Below are 17,639 nucleotides of genomic sequence, written 5' to 3'. Positions count from 1 at the left end.
TTAATAGTAAAGGAGCTTACTCTCACCTAAAAACTTATGTTCAATTTTCAGGTAAAATCTAGAATCCAAAGAAACTGATGATATAATCAATATCATCCTTTAATGTCTATTTTCCATGCTGGTATGAGTTAGTCTGGCAAGATTGAGCAAACCACAGAGCTGTACTGTCAGCTTTGGTGTGGTTACAGTGGCTGGATGCCCTTCCAAATATCAACCACTTTACAGAGAGTACTGGGTGCTTTTTATTTGTGCCACTGGCATTAGCAAGGTTGTCAAGAAATATACAAGACAAAAAGGAAAAAAGAAAAGATCTCATGACTAGATGGGGGAAACAATTCTACAAGAGAATTCTGGGAAGAGTTGGTTAAAAATTCCATTCCTTAGAAGAAAGAAGAACCTAAGGATTTGAATTTTTGTCTTTGCAAGCTATTAAAAATGTTGCCTAAGTAATAACACCTTTCTTTCTCTCCCTAACTCTCAGATGAATGGTAAAGACCCCAATATTTTCAATCATATTTATTCTTAATTTTCAAAATTTCAGTTCTTGCCATTTCTCAAAAAAAAAGAAAAAAGAAAAAACTATATTAAGAGTGTATTATGAAAAAAAAAGACGACAATTTACAACAAAGGTTCTCAAACGTGGTTAACAGCAGACAAGTTAGTAAACCATGGATGTTTAAAAGTCTAAAGTAAGGTTTTAGAAAATTCATCTTGTAAAAGGTGTTATTCATAATTTTGTTATACACAAGTATGATTAATAAGATGTGATAAGCAAAGAGTTTTATTTTTGGTGGGGGGGGGGGGGTCTATTTAAATTTCCATATGAAATGCACCAGTAAATTCTTAAATGATCCCCAGTGTATCATAAAGTTAGAAAAACTGAAAACAACTGAAACTAAGATATTTCGTTAGTCTAATAAGAGAGAATAGAACATAGGAGATGTTGCTATTGGGAATAAGTACCAAACCATCTACAAATGTTACAGACAGTATTTTATCTTGAAGTTACATGAAACCAGAAGTGAACATCAGCTTTATGAGTTCCAGGTTGCTTGAGAAAAGATTTTCATTTTAGTCTGATTCAACCACTCAGATAATAGACATTTTCCTGTCTTTTTAACTCAATCACCCACCTCAACTATTTCAAATCTTCTAACATTCTTTGTTTTGTCTTTGCTGCTGCCTTCGCCCACCCTTGCAACTTTCTCTTCCTTCCTTACATCTCTCCCTCATTCTTCAATGTTATAATAAATTTTCCTCACTCTCTCCACTCCCACTCTGGTTCTCCTATAACATAAACGTTTTATCTCTCTCCCTCAAGAAGATTCTGCCCTGAACCTGTAAGATTTCTCTTCTTCCTCACAGTATAACATGTATTCCCACTATTTGAGGCTTAAAGTAAGTACTTTGACAACAATTAAAAAGTTTGGTTTCCAGTTCATTTAGGATTGTTGGTATTGTTAGCCCATTCATTGAACAGATCAATATATCCCAGGTGGTTAGATGAATGAACGATTTAGTGCAATCGACAGCACTATGACCTCCACATTTATTTGACAATCGTACTTGACATGAAATAGTTTATCAAATGGAAGTTCAAATTGTCAATCTGATGACGTTTCATTTTCTTTTTCACCCAGTCTCTCCCAGCATGCCTATATTTATGTGATAGGGCCACTAGATGTTCTGTAAATTGTAGGAAGATCTCTCTCGAAAATTGAAATTGGCAACTATTTCCACAGGGTGTTAATTAGTAGTGAAAGGCAATTATCATTAATTAGTAATCAATTTTAAACTTATTAAGTGACAGCATATGAGATGTTGTTAAAGGTTTTTCATTGTTACCAAAAACCTGTGCACAGTAAGAAAATATAAGATAAAACTATATCATGAAGTAAAATAGAGGACTAATATACAGTTATTTGTATAAAATATACTTTTGCAAGTGTACTTTAAATAAGAGTGCAAGTACAGATGATATGGATGTGTAGTTGAGAAGTTTGCTTTACAAATAATATGTGGTTGCAAGTTTGATGCCACTGAGCAGCACCTTGGTCAAGAGTCTTCTACCATAGCCTCAAGTTGCCCAATGCCTTCTGAAAAATGTCTTCTCTAAACGTTTTGGTTGATATACCCTCCAGCCTTGATGAAGGCTGGAGGGTATACAGCCGAAATGTTGTGTTAACAACAAACAAGATGAGGACAAATATCCGTCAATTGTAAATAATGTACATAATTCCTCATCTCTTAAATATAGAACTGTATTATAAAAATCTTATGTTGTATACTGGTTGTGAAATGTGTTTGCATACACACAACTTAGAGGGAACAGTGCTTGTGAGCAGAATCCAGTGCATAGAAACTATATAGAAGCCTGCCATCATCATCATTTAATGTCCACTTCCCATTAAATTGGGTGAAACCACCCAACCTATTGTGGCATGGTTTCTATAGCTGGTTGCTCTTCCCAACGCCAACCACTTTCCAGAGTGTGCTGGGTACTTTTAACATGCTATCAGTACAGATGCTTTTATATGGCACCGGCATGAGTGCATTTTAAGTGACACCAGCACATCATCATTTTAGTGTCCTCTTTTCCTTGCTTGTACAGGTCACAGGAGAATATATAAAAGCAGTGTTTTCTACAGCCAAATACCCAACTCCCAACTGTTTCCAAGCAAAGTAATAATCCCCCCAGTCTACTACAGAACAATGAACAGCCTGGACATGCTTTTGAAGCAGACTTTAAGCAGAAAAGACATTGTCTGTATGAACAGTGAAGCCTTTGTTTATAACCAGTGAACATATGTGAAGACAAGAAGAATTGCAGACCCATTTCATCACACACACACACGACATGATTCTTCCAGTTTCCTCCTCTACCAGTTTCTCTCACAGGATATTACTTGATTTGTGGCTATAGTAAAAAATACCAACCAACAATATCCAAGCAATATAATTGAACTTCTAACCATGTGGTTCCAAAATGAAGTTTTAATCATACACCCGTATTTATGTATATGATACCTACACTGGATATTGGCAAAGGGTGTAAATTTTGGTGGAAAACCAGTGCTCTCTAAATTAAATCTATTGAGTGACAGGCATTCTCTTTTCACTCATCATCAAAAATGCACAGAAACCCTTGGAAACCTGTACCCAATGACACGATTGTTTACAAAATGTAATATAAAATAAATGAAAATATATTATGTTAAGGCTAATAACACTTGTGCTCCCATTTAACTGCACGAAACAAGACTTGAATCCTTTCTGTAACTTGTATTTGTAGTCAGCATGTTTTACAGCCTTCAACTGGCATCTATTTATCTAGTCAGTTAGCCTTCAATCAGAATTATTAGCTGGTCTGTTAGCCTTCGTGTTATTTAACTAGTATGTTAGTCTTCAACTGGTATTATTAGCTAGCCTGCTAGCCTTCAACTAGCGTTAATAGCTAACTTGTTAGCCCTCATGTAGTATTATTAGCTAGTCTGTTTTGCAATCATAACCCCTTGTAACTAAGTTGATAGAGTGCTGGTCTACTGATCAAAAGGTCAATAACTCTTATCTCATTGACAATGCCTAACCCACTTAATTGTAAATACATAATGTGTCCAGAAATTACATCAGGAATATTGTATGACAACTGTTTCATTAAGTAGCAGTGTTGGGTTCAATTACTCCATCACATCAAGAGAAAACAACATGTAATTTAAATTTAGTGTACCATGTCTTCAATTCTTACATGAAGATGAAGTCTTTAGTGTTTATTTCAACAACTGATTAACCACCACAAAGTCCAGTCCCTGTTGCAGTGTGGTGGCATGCCTGTTTCAATGACCCTAAGAGCCTATACCAGCAGAATACAAGCTCCTGGTAAGGACTCCTATGCTGGATGGGCCAAAGGCTAGAAACCAGACTAATATGGACAGGCTCTTCCCAGAAAAAATGGGTTTACATAGGGCCAACACCCCTATCTTTTAAGAAGCAAAGTATTGATGATAATTTAAAACCAACAAGACCTGAGAGAAAAAGGACTTCCCTCAGCCAAGAGGGAGACAGAAGAGAGGACACCCTAGAAATATCTGGGGGTGGGGCTAAATAGTGAGGAAGAGTTGGAAAAGCAGGGATCCAATTGGAGAAAAGCAAAAACGACAGCTCAAAGTCAAGAGCAGTGGGGAACAGTAATCACTGTCTTATGTCCGAAAGGGAGTGAAGGGCTTAAGCAAGCAACAACCCATTAACTTATATTAGTTCTAGTTTTCATACACCATCAATGGACTTTACATTCATCAAAGGTTATTGAGAAGTGTTGCCTCCTAAATAACAACCTCACTTTCTCTCTTCTCTTCTCTTTCGCAAACAAAGGGCAAGACCTGAAATTTAAGATTCTGTCCTCTTCAAGGCAATTAAATTTAATATTCTGATGCAAACTGTCTCAAGTTTTCTAGGATTGTAGATTTTACTCAGTCACTGAGGACAACCACTTCAGCCATCACATATTTCAGCCTTCATGGTCTAACTTTCATAGAGGGGAACTTCACTTAAATTAACTCAAACCAACAACCATTCATAAAAACATAAAAAGATTTCCATATATTTCTAATCTTAAGGCACAGATGTCTTAATGTAGTAATGCCAGTGTTTACAAAAAAAAAAAACAAGAAAAAAACAAGACAACAACAACAACAACAACAACAACAAAAAATGTCCTTTGTTATTTCAAAGTTTTCCTAATTTTTATCCTCTTTGACATACCTTAGAAAAAGCTGTTATGTCTCACATTTAATTAGATATGCCTATTGTAGTAAGCAGCTAACACAACACTAAATTACCTTCACTTCTCAGTGTCTCTTCTCTAGTTTTACTACTCTGTTCCTCTTCTTTAATCAACTGTTTACATAATTTCACCACTTTCTTGGTTGTTTGTTCTATCTTTGCTTTTCCACATACCACCCACTTCCTAACCAAATTCCAACTACAAACCTGGTCTCAATTTTGGAGCAAACTTGGATTCAACCAATTTTCTATTTTCCTAAAATCCAAAGCCTCATCATACAAAGTGGCATGAATATTCTTAAGACTAATTATAATGAAATTAACTGTTATTTTATTTCAAGGTATGGCTGTGTAATTAAGAAGCTTGTTTTGCAACCATGTGGTTTCAGGTTCAGCCCCACTATCAGGCACCATGTGCAAGTGTCTTTTTCAATAGTGTTGGGCCAACTGATACCTTGTGAGTGAATTTGGTAAATGGAAACTGTGTGGGAGTCTGTCATAAATATATATGAGCGTGTGTGTATGATGATGATGTACACAGGTATATGTGTATGTATATATACGGTACCTGTGCCAGTGGTATGTAAAAAACACCTTTTGAGCATTGGGCCTTGTGGAGGCAAGGACTGAGACTATTTGGCATTAGGCCAGGCTTCAACCGTTGGGCTTCACGGAGGCAATGATTGAGTCCATTTGGCATTATGTTGTGCTTGAGAAGAAGACTTATCAAACCAAATAAAACCACAGTCATGACAGATACCGGTGTCATGCAAATGGTACTTATGCCGGTGGCATGTAAAAGCACCCATTACATTCTCGGAGTGGTTGGTGTTAGGAAGGGCATCCAGCCTTAGAAACTATGCCAAAACAGACTGGTGTCTGGTGCAGCCTTTCCAGCTTGCCAACCCTGGTCAAACCATCCAACCCATGCCAGTATGGAAAACAGATGTTAATTGACAACGATGATGATGATGATGTGCAGATATGAAAATTTCTCAACATGGATGTTGGTGTACTTACATCTCTGTAACTAAGCAGTTCAGCAAAAATGACCGATAGAATAAGTACCAAACTTAAAAAAAGGAAAATAAGTATGGGGTTGATTTGTTTGACTAAACCCTTCAAAGTGGTGCCCCAGAATGGCTGCAGTTCAATGACTGAAAGAGCTGAACAATAAAAGATGAAATCTTCCATTTGGCCTTTAATTTTTATAATGTACTTTTTATACTTTAAACTTATTATAAAAACATTTATTTTTAAATACTTTATCTCAAAGCTTTGAATAAATATGCGTCTTATGTATTTATTTAATGATACACTTCCTCTTAAGAACTACATCCTTATCAACATTCCATAATGAGCCTGCTCCTTCATTGATAAAAACATTCCTTCTGATCCAAGAGTTTCCTTGAATTTAATCAGATGAAAACTTATGATAAAGGAATAAATATACTGATATTGACTGTTTAGAGGGAGCTAAGCTATGTCGTGTCAAAATCATAGTGTCATTTAATTAAGAAATGTATGTTAACTCTTTTGTTACCATATTTCTGTTGAGATGTTCTGTGTGTTTGTCAATTAATTTAAAATAAAACAAAGAATTTAGTAAAACAACTAAATTGTCATTAAGCTAGTGTTATGAACATAAATTGTGATTAAGGGTTGGTGGAAGATTTTAATTCAGAACTTTTGAAAACAAGACATTTGTACTACAGAACCAGAAGCGGTTTCAGCCAGGTTGGTATCAAAAGGGTTAAGAATTGTTTCACTATTATATATTTTATCCCTTTTGTTACCATATTTCTGTTGAGATGTTCTGTGTTTCTTTTAATTAATTTTAAATCTAACAAAGAATTTAGTAAAATAACTTAGTTATCATTCAGCTAGTGTTAGGAACATAAGTTGTGACTAAGGTTTGGTGGAAGATTTTAATTCAGAACTTTTGAAAACAAGACATTTGTACTACAGAGCCAGAGGCGGTTTCAGCCGGGTTGGCATCAAAAGGATTAAAGTGTGAAGGTACATGGCCTAGTGGTTAGGGTATTTTGCTCATGATTGTAAAGTTGTGAGTTCAATTCTCAGCAGTATGTTGTGTCCTTGAGCAAGATACTTTATTTCACATTGCTCCAGTTCACTCAGCTGGCAAAAATGAGTAGTGCCTATATTTCAAAGGGCCAGCCTTGTCACATTCTGTGTCACGCTGAATCTCCTTGAGAACTATGTTAAGAGTACACAACTGTGGAGTGCTCAGCCACTTGCATGTTAATTTCATGAGCAGGCTGTTTTGTTGATTGTATCAACTGGAACCCGCATCGTCGTAACCAACAGAATGCCAGTGTGTTAAAGTTAAGTTGGCTGACAGACCTCTTACAATGGTTTAATACCACTGGTTGGTCCCTTAAGTGCTTTTAGTGAAGTTCACTCTGTTACAGGTATGAATATGCAATCCACTTCTGCCTGTGTTTTCCCTGAAGATGTTTAGTCCAGACGTCATTCATATCAGTCTCAAGATCTGCAAATGTCAGAGTCACCACCTTTTCTGAGTAAAGAAAACAACCTGAGAATAAGGAGCACTGATTTACTATGAACAAGTCAGACAACTAGACTATCATGTAAGTCAAAAGGTGGTATAGTGATAACAAAATAAGCATGTGAGATGCTTAGTGGAATTGATAAAGAAAAGAAATAGGCCAAGGGAAGTTTGTGGCCAAATTGGTAGATCAGATCTTATAGATGAAATTATTAGGAAACAAAAGTGTAATGGGTGTGTTTATGTGCCACCAGCACAGGTGCCAATTTGCATGACACCAGTATCTGCCAGGACTGTGATTTTGCTCAGTTTAATGGGTCTTCTTCTCAAGCATGACATTAAAATGGTAGAGTGTAATTTGAGGCAGACTTGGCTGCTATTTCTAGTAGTTAGAACGACCAAAAAGGAACTCACCAGTTTGGATGATGATGATGATGATGATGATTATGATGCTGGTAGTAATTAACATGCTCTAAAAGCAACAGGACATGATATGAGAATATGATAACTAGAATAATATGTCACATGAATTATATAGAGATTATCATTGTATATGGTACTGTAAGCCATGACTGGGTCAAGTAAACATGAAATTGAGAAGATGGTAAATGTCAACCAAGCAAGATAGATTGGTCAGAACTAGTTTGCTATGCAGTACTCTTAAACAAAACAAATAACTATTCATAGATGAGGAAAAAAAATTGTTGAATAAAACAGATGCAATTAAGGAATTATAGTATCATATGTAAGCTAAAAAAAAAAAGAGGTAGTAATGTGAGTAAAAAAAATTAAATGGTGCAACAAGTGTTTAAAATATATAAACATGTTCCATTACAAAGTGTGAAGTTATAATAATGTGATGTTTGGGATAAATTTACTATATTATGTTTTTAAGCCCTTATTCTTACTACGTGGAGGCGCAATGGCCCAGTGGTTAGGGCAGCGAACTCGCGGTCATAGGATCGCGGTTTCGATTCCCAGACCAGGCATTGTGAGTGTTTATTGAGCGAAAACACCTAAAGCACCACGAGGCTCCGGCAGGGGATGGTGGCGAACCCTGCTGTACTCTTCCACCACAACATTCTCTCACTCTTACTTCCTGTTTCTGTTGTGCCTGTAATTCAAAGGGTCAGCCTTGTCACATGTGTATGTGGAGTGCTCAGCCACTTGCACGTTAATTTCACGAGCAGGCTGTTCCATTGATCGGATCAACTGGAACCCTCGACGTCGTAAGCGACGGAGTGCCAACAACAACATTCTTACTACATAGTTACTCCTGTCTCTAGGATTTTATATACAAAGAAATGGTTTTCAGGGGCCATATCATTGCAAAAATCAAAATTTCATTTATATATGAGTGGACAAATGAAAAAAAGTGGCACTCAACACATTTGGAATATGAGTTGCATATATTTTTTAATAACAGTTAGACTCAACTCTATATGACTTATTCATTGGCTTATTTAGATTTTTAGCCCTTGTTTATTACAGCCTGAAGAAAGTTTGAGTGGAAATAGAAATTTAAATCTTTTATTCATTATTATCATGATTACATTTTTATATTTATGAAAGTGATACATTTGTGTTAGTGTGGTTATTATTATTATTACCAGGGTAAAATGTTGAAGAGTGAACAATGATAAAGATTCAACATTGTCACTTGACCTACTGAAAATAGCTGACATATTTTTTATCAACAAGTTTCTCGGTGGAGATAACATATTTTGAACCTTAATTTTTAAGATACTTTCTTTTTAAGAATACATTATAATTATGACCACCAAATAAGAAACTGTTAATTCTGTGATACTGAGGGTTACATCATGCCCAAAACAAAAGTTTACCATTGCACTTTCTTCCATAACAGGGGTCCCATGGAATGTAAGCACAACAGCCAGAGAAGACAGAGGTTGCCCTGCAAAGTTATACTAATTACATGCATGTGTTACAAACTGGTGGCCTCTAATAGACCAACATACTGCTGGTCACCAGAATATGCTGAGTTTGCATGAAGCCATCATCACTTTTGATTCTCTGAAGCCAGAATGAGAGTAGATACTGTATGTGATGAGGCTAGACTTTCAAAGTTATAGGTATAATCCATCTAGTCTTTCACGTGGTTTCTATCTACTCAGTTTAACTTATTTCGTTTAGGCTGATGAGGCTGTGGTAGATGGCATTTGTTTAAAGTGTTGTGCAGTGGGATTGAATCCAGAAGTTCATGATAATAACAAAATAAAACTTCTTAATTATTTGCTTGCACCCAGAGTGTCACAAATACACACAAATATAAATACAAACACATGGAAGAAATTTACAATATCATTATCATTGTTTAACGTTCGCTTTCCATGCTGGCATGGGTTGAATGGTCTGATTGAGGATTGGCAAGCCAGTAGGCTGCACCAGGCTCCAATCTGATCTAGTAAGATTTCTACAGCTGGATGCCCTTCCTAATGCCAATCACTCTGAGAGTGTAGTGGGCACTTTTTATGTGCCACCGGCACGGGAGCCAGTCAGGCAGCACTGGTATCAACCACATTGGCATGGTGTGGTGCTTTTTATGTGCCACCAGCACGGGAGCCAGTCAGGCAGCACTGGCATCAACCACATTGGGATGGTGCTTTTTATGTGCCACCAGCACGGGAGCTAGTCAGGGGACACTGGCATTGACCACGTTTGAATGGTGCTTTTTATGTACCATCAACATGGGGAGCCAGTCAAGCAGCACTGGCATCGACCTACGTTCAAATGGTGCTTATTACGTGCCAGTCAGGTGGCACTGGCATCGGCTACAACTTCACTTGACTCAACAGATCTTCTCAAGCACAGCATATCGCCCAATGATTCAAGGGTACTTTTAAATGGGCTGGTTATGCAACACTGGCATCGGTCATAGCTGTGATGTCACTTTACTTGCCGGGTCTTTTTACATATGCACAAATTCTTAAACATTACCTGGCTTAAAGCAACCTCCTTCAACACTACACCCTGCCTCAGTTGAGGGGCTCTTTCCATGCAAGTTACTAGGTGACCTTACCAGTTAGTGTTAGGTGGGGCACTAAGCCATAGAAACCATGCTAAAGTAGACATTGGAGTTTGGTGAAGTCCTCCAGTCTGCTAGCTCTTGTTGAACCATCCAACCCATACAGAATGGAAAACAGATGTTAACTGATTATGATGGTGATGATATAAACATGCAAAAACATACATATGCCTATGTGCATGAGAGAGAGAGAGAGAGAGAGAGAGAGAGGGGAAGAGACAGAGAGAGACAGACAGACAGAGATTAAGTAGTACAAGAAAAGAAAGATTATCATTACTAAAAATCAACAACAAAAATAAAAATAAAGCAACAAAATACAACTTCTTTAACACAAACAGAAATAACAACTTACTCTTGTTGCCTTGATAATGGTAAGAATATCTCCTTTGTTGAATGGAAGATCTTCCAAAGAGCCACCTGGAAACTTGTAGCTGGCCACAACTTCGGTTCCCATCTGCCAAGTTTCATGCTGAAGAAATCAAATCAATACATTAACTTCAGTATATGAAATATGAAGCATAGATAATAACAATAACTATATTGTATGGAATATTTATTCAAGTGTGTATATGGACTGCAGTAAATAGCAATTTCTCACTATACATATGTATATATATTTATACATGCATGTCAGAATACACACACACTTTATGAGCATGCACACATATACAGACATACATTTACACACACACACACTCATATATGTGCATACACACACATTATGAGCATCCTACATATACAAGCATATACATTTACATATGCACACATTCATACATACATGCATACAGACATATTTGCAAACACACACACTTGATACTATCCAGATGGCCATAATGAGTTGTTGGGTCATCATCGAAGAGTGTCTGGAACATGTGAATCTAATATAATTTGCCCCCCCCTCCCAACTTACCCCATTTTCTCTTCAGCCAGAAATCAAATGTACCATGTGTAAGGTGAAATATCTCAACTAGGAATGAAACTATGCAATAGATCAACTTGTCACCACCTTGCACAGTGCATACACACACACACACACACACACACACACACACACACACACACACAATCATCAATTAACGTCCGATTTCCACACTGGCATAAGTTGGATAGTTTGACAGAATACAATGGGTCCCAGGACTGCATTGTGCTCCAGTACCTGCTTTGGCAAGGTTTCTACAACTGGATCCACTTCCTAAGGCCAACACTTTACTGTGTGTACTGAGCACTTTTTTCCACCCTACTGACAGAAGTGAGTGGGGGCGGGGGCATGCAACTTGTAAGACAACAAAACCAAAAGTAAGGGAAAGGCTTTATGCTAGGAGGATCAGGGGTTGAAATGAAAGTGAAGGGTGTATAGCAAGAAGATTCTTGTTAGGGGAGCTACATAGCTACACACATTTAGAAGTGAGGGAGAGAATGATCAGCAGGAATTGCAAATCCTGGTGGTCCCTCAAAGTAAAAGGTGAGTAGTGGCAGAAGGACTTGGAGTGTGGATGGATAAGGGGTTTGTGAGAGTGTATGGAGGAGTAAGAGATAGAGGAATGAGAGAGGGGAGGTGAACAATAACTGTAAAGATGGAGTAAAGTTGAGGGGTGGATGTAAGGAGAGATGGATAAGGGGCGGGAGAATGAGCAATGATGCGTGTATTTAGGAAGGAAGAAGGATGCAGAAGAGAGCAGTGTGCAGCAGGATAGGAATAATAACAAGAGCACTCAGACAGCTCAAACCTCCACGAAGACAACACCAACATCCTCTCAATGATTAGCTAGAGATGATTTTTAAAGTGAGAATATCTGAAATAAACTTGACTGCTCTCACAAACGAGAATACTAAAAATGAACCCAACTGCTCTCAAAAATTAAGTAAAAAAAAAAAAAAACGGGAAAATAATCCAGAATCCTTGTCCAGTATTGGATTGATCTCAAAATCTAATCAGCTCATGCCAATCACAAGGCCAAACATCCCTGAAAGTTTCATCCGAATCCATCCAGTGGTTCTTGAGATATCTTGTCCATGGACAAACAAACAAACGCAACTGAAAACAGTACCTCTGCCTTCACTAAGACAGAGGTAATAATGTATGTTTTATAGTTTGACATTTATTCAACCATGCAAGAATACTTTTTGCATACATGGTTGTTTGCATATTGTTGGAGAAATAGTTTAAGCACTGAATTGTGCTGAGCTTAAAATACAAAGCTTTTTTAAGAGTACATGACTTTAGCTTGACAAGAGATAAACCTTATCAAATCCCTCTTTTGTAATACTACCAGTTGCTAGTTTATTTAACACTGTAGTTGTTAGTTTATCTAACACTGTAGTTCACCTACAGTGGATTTGCACTCGTGGCCTAATACATTGACCACCATTAACCAAGTCAATTGTTCTCAACCATCTTTTGCCTTTGGACCCTTTTGGTTCCTGTTTTATTCTACTGAACACCCCCTCGCCTATTAAAAAAAATCCTATTATATTTTTATAATTAAATATTATTAAGAATTGCATAAGAAAAATCGTTGAAATATAACCAATTTATTGCACATAAACTTCAATAACAAAATCTCATATGGACCCCAGCTAAGAACCACTTAAATGATAACAGAAAGGCTGATTTTTTTCTATGCAGGCTTCCATATGAGTTTAACTGTCGATAGTTAACTAAATTGAGATAAAGAATTATTATTATATATATATCATCATTTAACGCCTGCTTCCCATGCTGGCATGGGTGTGACAGTTTGACAGGAGCTGGCCAGGCAGAAGACTGCAGACTTCTGTGTCTGTTTTGGCATAGTTTTTATAGCTGGATGCCCTTCCCAATATGAACCACCCTGCAGAGTGGACTGAGTGTTTTTTACATGGCACCAGCACAGTTGAGGTAACCTTTGGCATGGTTTTTTACAGCTGGATGCCTTTCCAAATGACAACCACTGGAGAATACGTGAATAGAAATATTTACTGGCACTCCATCACTTATGATGACGAGGGTTCCAGTTGATCTGATCAATAGAACAGCTTGCTCATGAAAATAAAGTGTAAGTGGCTGAGCACTCCACAGACTTCTCAGGGAGATTCAGCGTGACACAAAGTGTGATAAGGCTGGCTCCTTGAAATACAGGTACTACACATTTTTGCCAGCTGAGTGGACTGGAGCAATGTGAAATAAAGTGCCTTGCTCAACGTGCCACTAGGGATTGAACTTGCAACCCTACAATTGCAAGCCGAATACCCTAAACACTGAGTCACATGCATTCATGTGTGAACAAAAATATTTAATTTATAATCATTAGTCTGACAAAATATATTTTGTCACCCTAATCATTATGATCTAAATATTTTATTAAATCTCAGGCCTATTTTTCAGCTCTTTATACTAAGTGGCCAAACAGCTTTTTTTTAACCTGTTACCCCTTGCAATAGAATTATGTGTGATGAAATATTTGACTGTATTTCACATAGTCTTTATTCCCCACACTTGCAATCCCCTGGCACACATACACACATGCGCCCTCAATCTCTCTCTCTGTATCTCGCTCTGCCCAGGGAGACATTGACCTACAGATGTTTAACCTGACCTTAACTGCATCAATTTCACTATCTGCAAATGTCACAGGCCAGGTCTCTCTTTTTTAAGACAGAAAAAAAGCAAAGCAAAATCAAGCTATTTGAGCAACCAATATTTGAAAGAATTTGTGTTGCTATGTACATATGAAATTGTGAATAAATTTCTATTTCATTTCATTTTTTCAAGTCACAGATTTTATTTTTAATGTACACCCACTACTTGTCTAGCATATATCCAGACAGCTTACCAAAGTATCAAATTTTCAAAAACAAAAAAAAAAATATTCTTTTATATTTTGTTTAGTAATTAATCATCAATAAAAAAATTTTTTTCTCTAAATTTGGACATTCTAACTTCACTAGTTACTAAGATATCAGAACGGACACAGAAGTAATCGATCAAGCAAACAAACGTGATAAAAATAGAGGCATCTAATTCCTATACGGTTGGATTTTACGAATGATAGAAACAATGCAGAGCAGAACACAGCAATTGAGTTTACGGAAGATACACAAGGGAGGTAACGAAATATAAACATTGTTATTCTTAAAGCACCAAAATTAGTTTTAACTTGAAACATTTATTTGTCATTATAACAAAAGCGTTAGTCCATACATTTATTGTTGTTTTTCTTTTATTCCTTGACAAACACAACTTATGAATCATAATCAACATAATAACAATAAGAACTACCAGTACACAATCAGTTTAAGCAATTTCCCCTATCTGCTGATTAATTCATTTCAAAACAAAAAGAAAAAGGCCTCCTACTTTCCCTTGACTAATTACACTACCCTCTTTTTCTAATTAAATCAGTAAACCCCTCCAGACTATTTCCTCTCCTACTCCACCTCTGCCACCTGCCTCTGTGATTCCCTATTTCACATCACAACAGAAACTATAACTATTACACATTCACTTGATATTCTGCTCTCATATCAACTGAGAAACTAAGAATAGGTTTTCCTCACATTTTCTTCCATTTGAAATTAAGATATTCTTTAACCACTTCTCTCTCTGGGTCTATCTTTTACACACACACACACACACACAACACAGAGTATATTCAGTATAAACAACAACCAAAACCCACTAAAAAAACATTCATAGCCTACATATCTCTAATATTTCTTCATAAGTATTATTTCAAAATAAATCAATACTGCTGCTATGTATCTCTCATTTTTTCCCCCTCGCTCTCAATTACTTGAATCTCCAAAGTTCTTCTTCTCACATGCAGAGAAAGAAGATTCCAGTTGCAGAAGCACCAAATCTATTAACACAAGACAAGGGTGCACAGACACTGCCGCTGATGTATACAGGACCTTTGGATCAAACTCTTGCCAGTGTCTTATGATCCAATGACCCTTCCTGAACCAATGATGGCATGGAGACCAATTCTACTTTGATTGTTGAAGATCTTGTTTGAATACTGAGCGGTTATATGGTCACTCTATCTGCAAGAAATAGTAGCAAAATCTCATTATAATTACACTCGATGTCTTAAAAAAAGAAGTGCACACTGGATATTTTAGGCCTAGATATATTTATCCTGAAAAAATTAAGTTAAGTTGGGCTTAGCCGGAATTCTTTATTCTTTTCTTTTATTTGTTTCAGTTATTTGACTGCGGCAATGCTGGAGCACTACATCTAGTCAAACAAATCGACCCCAGGACTTATTCTTTGTAAGCCTAGTACTTATTCTATCGGTGTCTTTTGCTGAACCGCTAAGTTACAGGGATGTAAACATGCCAACATCGATTGTCAAGTGATGGCGAGGGGACAAACACACACACACATTATATATATATATATATATATATATATTACACAACAGACTTCTTTCAGTTTCCGTCTAACAAATCCACTCACAAGGCTTTGGTTGGCCCAAGGCTATAGTAGAAGACACTTGCCCAAGGTATCATACAGTGGACTGAACCTAGAACCATGTGGTTGGTAAGCAAGTTACTTACCACACAGCCACTACTGCTTTATTTTTACCCATTACTCCACAAGGAGCACAGGGCCAGTCTCCCTAGTTTCTCTGGTAAATATATATTCCCCACTGGACAGGATGCCAATCCATCTCAGAATTACTCATTTTTACCAGATGAGTGGACTGGAGCAATGTGAAATAAAGTGTTCTGCTCAAGAACACAATGCATCACCAACTCCAGGAATTGAAACCACAGTCTTACATTCATGAGTCCAACACCTTAACCACTAATTCAATGCCCTAATGCTAATTCACTGCTAAGATATACAATGAAGAAACAAAAATAAATTCCAGCCCAGCCAAGTAAAAAAAAAAATGGGGGGGGGGGTGAATATAAAATGGCCGAGTTGGAAGACCGAAAGCAACATATATGATGCTTGCTATGAAAATTCTGAATCTTTAAAACTTTGTGTCAGAAGTAAAAGAACCTGAGGATATAACAAGATAAGCAACACAAACCTACTGTACATTTTAAACATTAGCCAAGTAATGATAAAATATTCATGAATCAAATCCATAAGAGGTACTACAGATCAGAGGTTCATGTTTTGTAGCTTAGCCCCAAGTCAACTCTGACTAAAAAGGCTTATCACCAAAGTGTTTCAAAGATCCTTGACTTGGTTTGTGATGTTATTGAAATAATAAATAAATAAAATAAAAGCAACTTATTACATTTTGTCTTATCTGAAGAATCTACTAGAAGGCAGCTACTAAAAGACTCTCGCTGCTGCTGTTAATTCTGAAGTCTCCTTGAGTGTTGAGTATGTCTTCAAGAATCGTTAAAGCAGGAAACAATATGATTTTGGTGCTCAAAGACTGCCAAAGAATTGTTGGCATACTGGCATGACAGGGAGTGCCAACTTTATGCCAAGCATGTAAAACACAATTACTAATATTATAGAATGTTTTTTTTTTTTGTCTCTTTTTAAACCATCTTTAGATTCCTTCATATAAATAGTAAAGGAATATATCAGAAATAACTAACTGATATATTAAAAAAAAAGAAAGGCTCATCATATAGTCAGAAAAATAATGAGCTCATTAAAATAGATATCTGAGTGAAATAATATTGCTGGTCGATGATACAAAGTGAGAGGTAGACGAAAGAGATACAGATTGAGAGAACTAAAACTGATAGAGCCAGTCACTTGCTCAGTTGGAGAGGTCAGAAGTGGTTTATTATAGTAATTAGTGTTGCAAAATCAACCTCATGGGTCCATTTTCTTCTAACTTTCAACTTATAAGAAACCATTGGTTGAGTTAGTAGAAAGTTGACCTTTCTGATGAGGTTAGTAGATCAAGTTCTCATCAGAAAGAGAGGTAGCTGTTGGTGTACCTAGATGAGTCAACTTCACATTTCTTATTTCTAGATTTCATAAAATAAAGTAGCAGTCCAGTATTGAGATTAGTGGCATCAACTAACTCCCTTTTCTTTCAAAAAAAGATTACCTTAGAGACTGTGCTGAGGTCAATGAACCCAGAATCTAGTTGGAAACTTATCTAAATTACTGACATTACTTCATCACGGTAGCTCAAGGTTTCACGTTTTGCTTTTAAAAGAAACTAATGTTGCTAGATATTGTTCCAAAACACCAAATATATTTCCTGTTGCAGTAATCTAACAATTTAATAAACAAATCAGATTCTTTTTAAGGAAACTAAAGTTTATAATGTCTCTTTCATATAATCCTTAACTGGTTCTAGTCTATTGGCTATGGCCTAG

At 36.7% G+C, this 17,639-nt stretch overlaps 1 protein-coding gene across 34 annotated transcripts in view; it reads right to left on the bottom strand.

Annotated features, from left to right (window-relative positions):
- LOC106877319 (tyrosine-protein kinase CSK) overlaps positions 1–17,639 on the bottom strand; it is a 354,354-nt gene that overhangs the window by 83,264 nt on the left and 253,451 nt on the right. For all 34 annotated transcript variants that reach the window (XM_089349669.1, XM_089349666.1, XM_089349674.1 and 31 more), the window contains one exon: positions 10,708–10,824. In XM_089349669.1, the coding sequence (XP_089205795.1) occupies positions 10,708–10,824 (117 nt within the window). The remainder of the gene's footprint in view (positions 1–10,707; positions 10,825–17,639) is intronic.

Source organism: Octopus bimaculoides, chromosome 3 (genome assembly GCF_046866305.1).
Source record: "Octopus bimaculoides isolate indiv1 chromosome 3, ASM4686630v1, whole genome shotgun sequence".
NCBI classification, from domain to species: Eukaryota; Metazoa; Mollusca; class Cephalopoda; order Octopoda; family Octopodidae; genus Octopus; species Octopus bimaculoides.
This window is presented reverse-complemented; position numbering and strand designations above follow the sequence as displayed.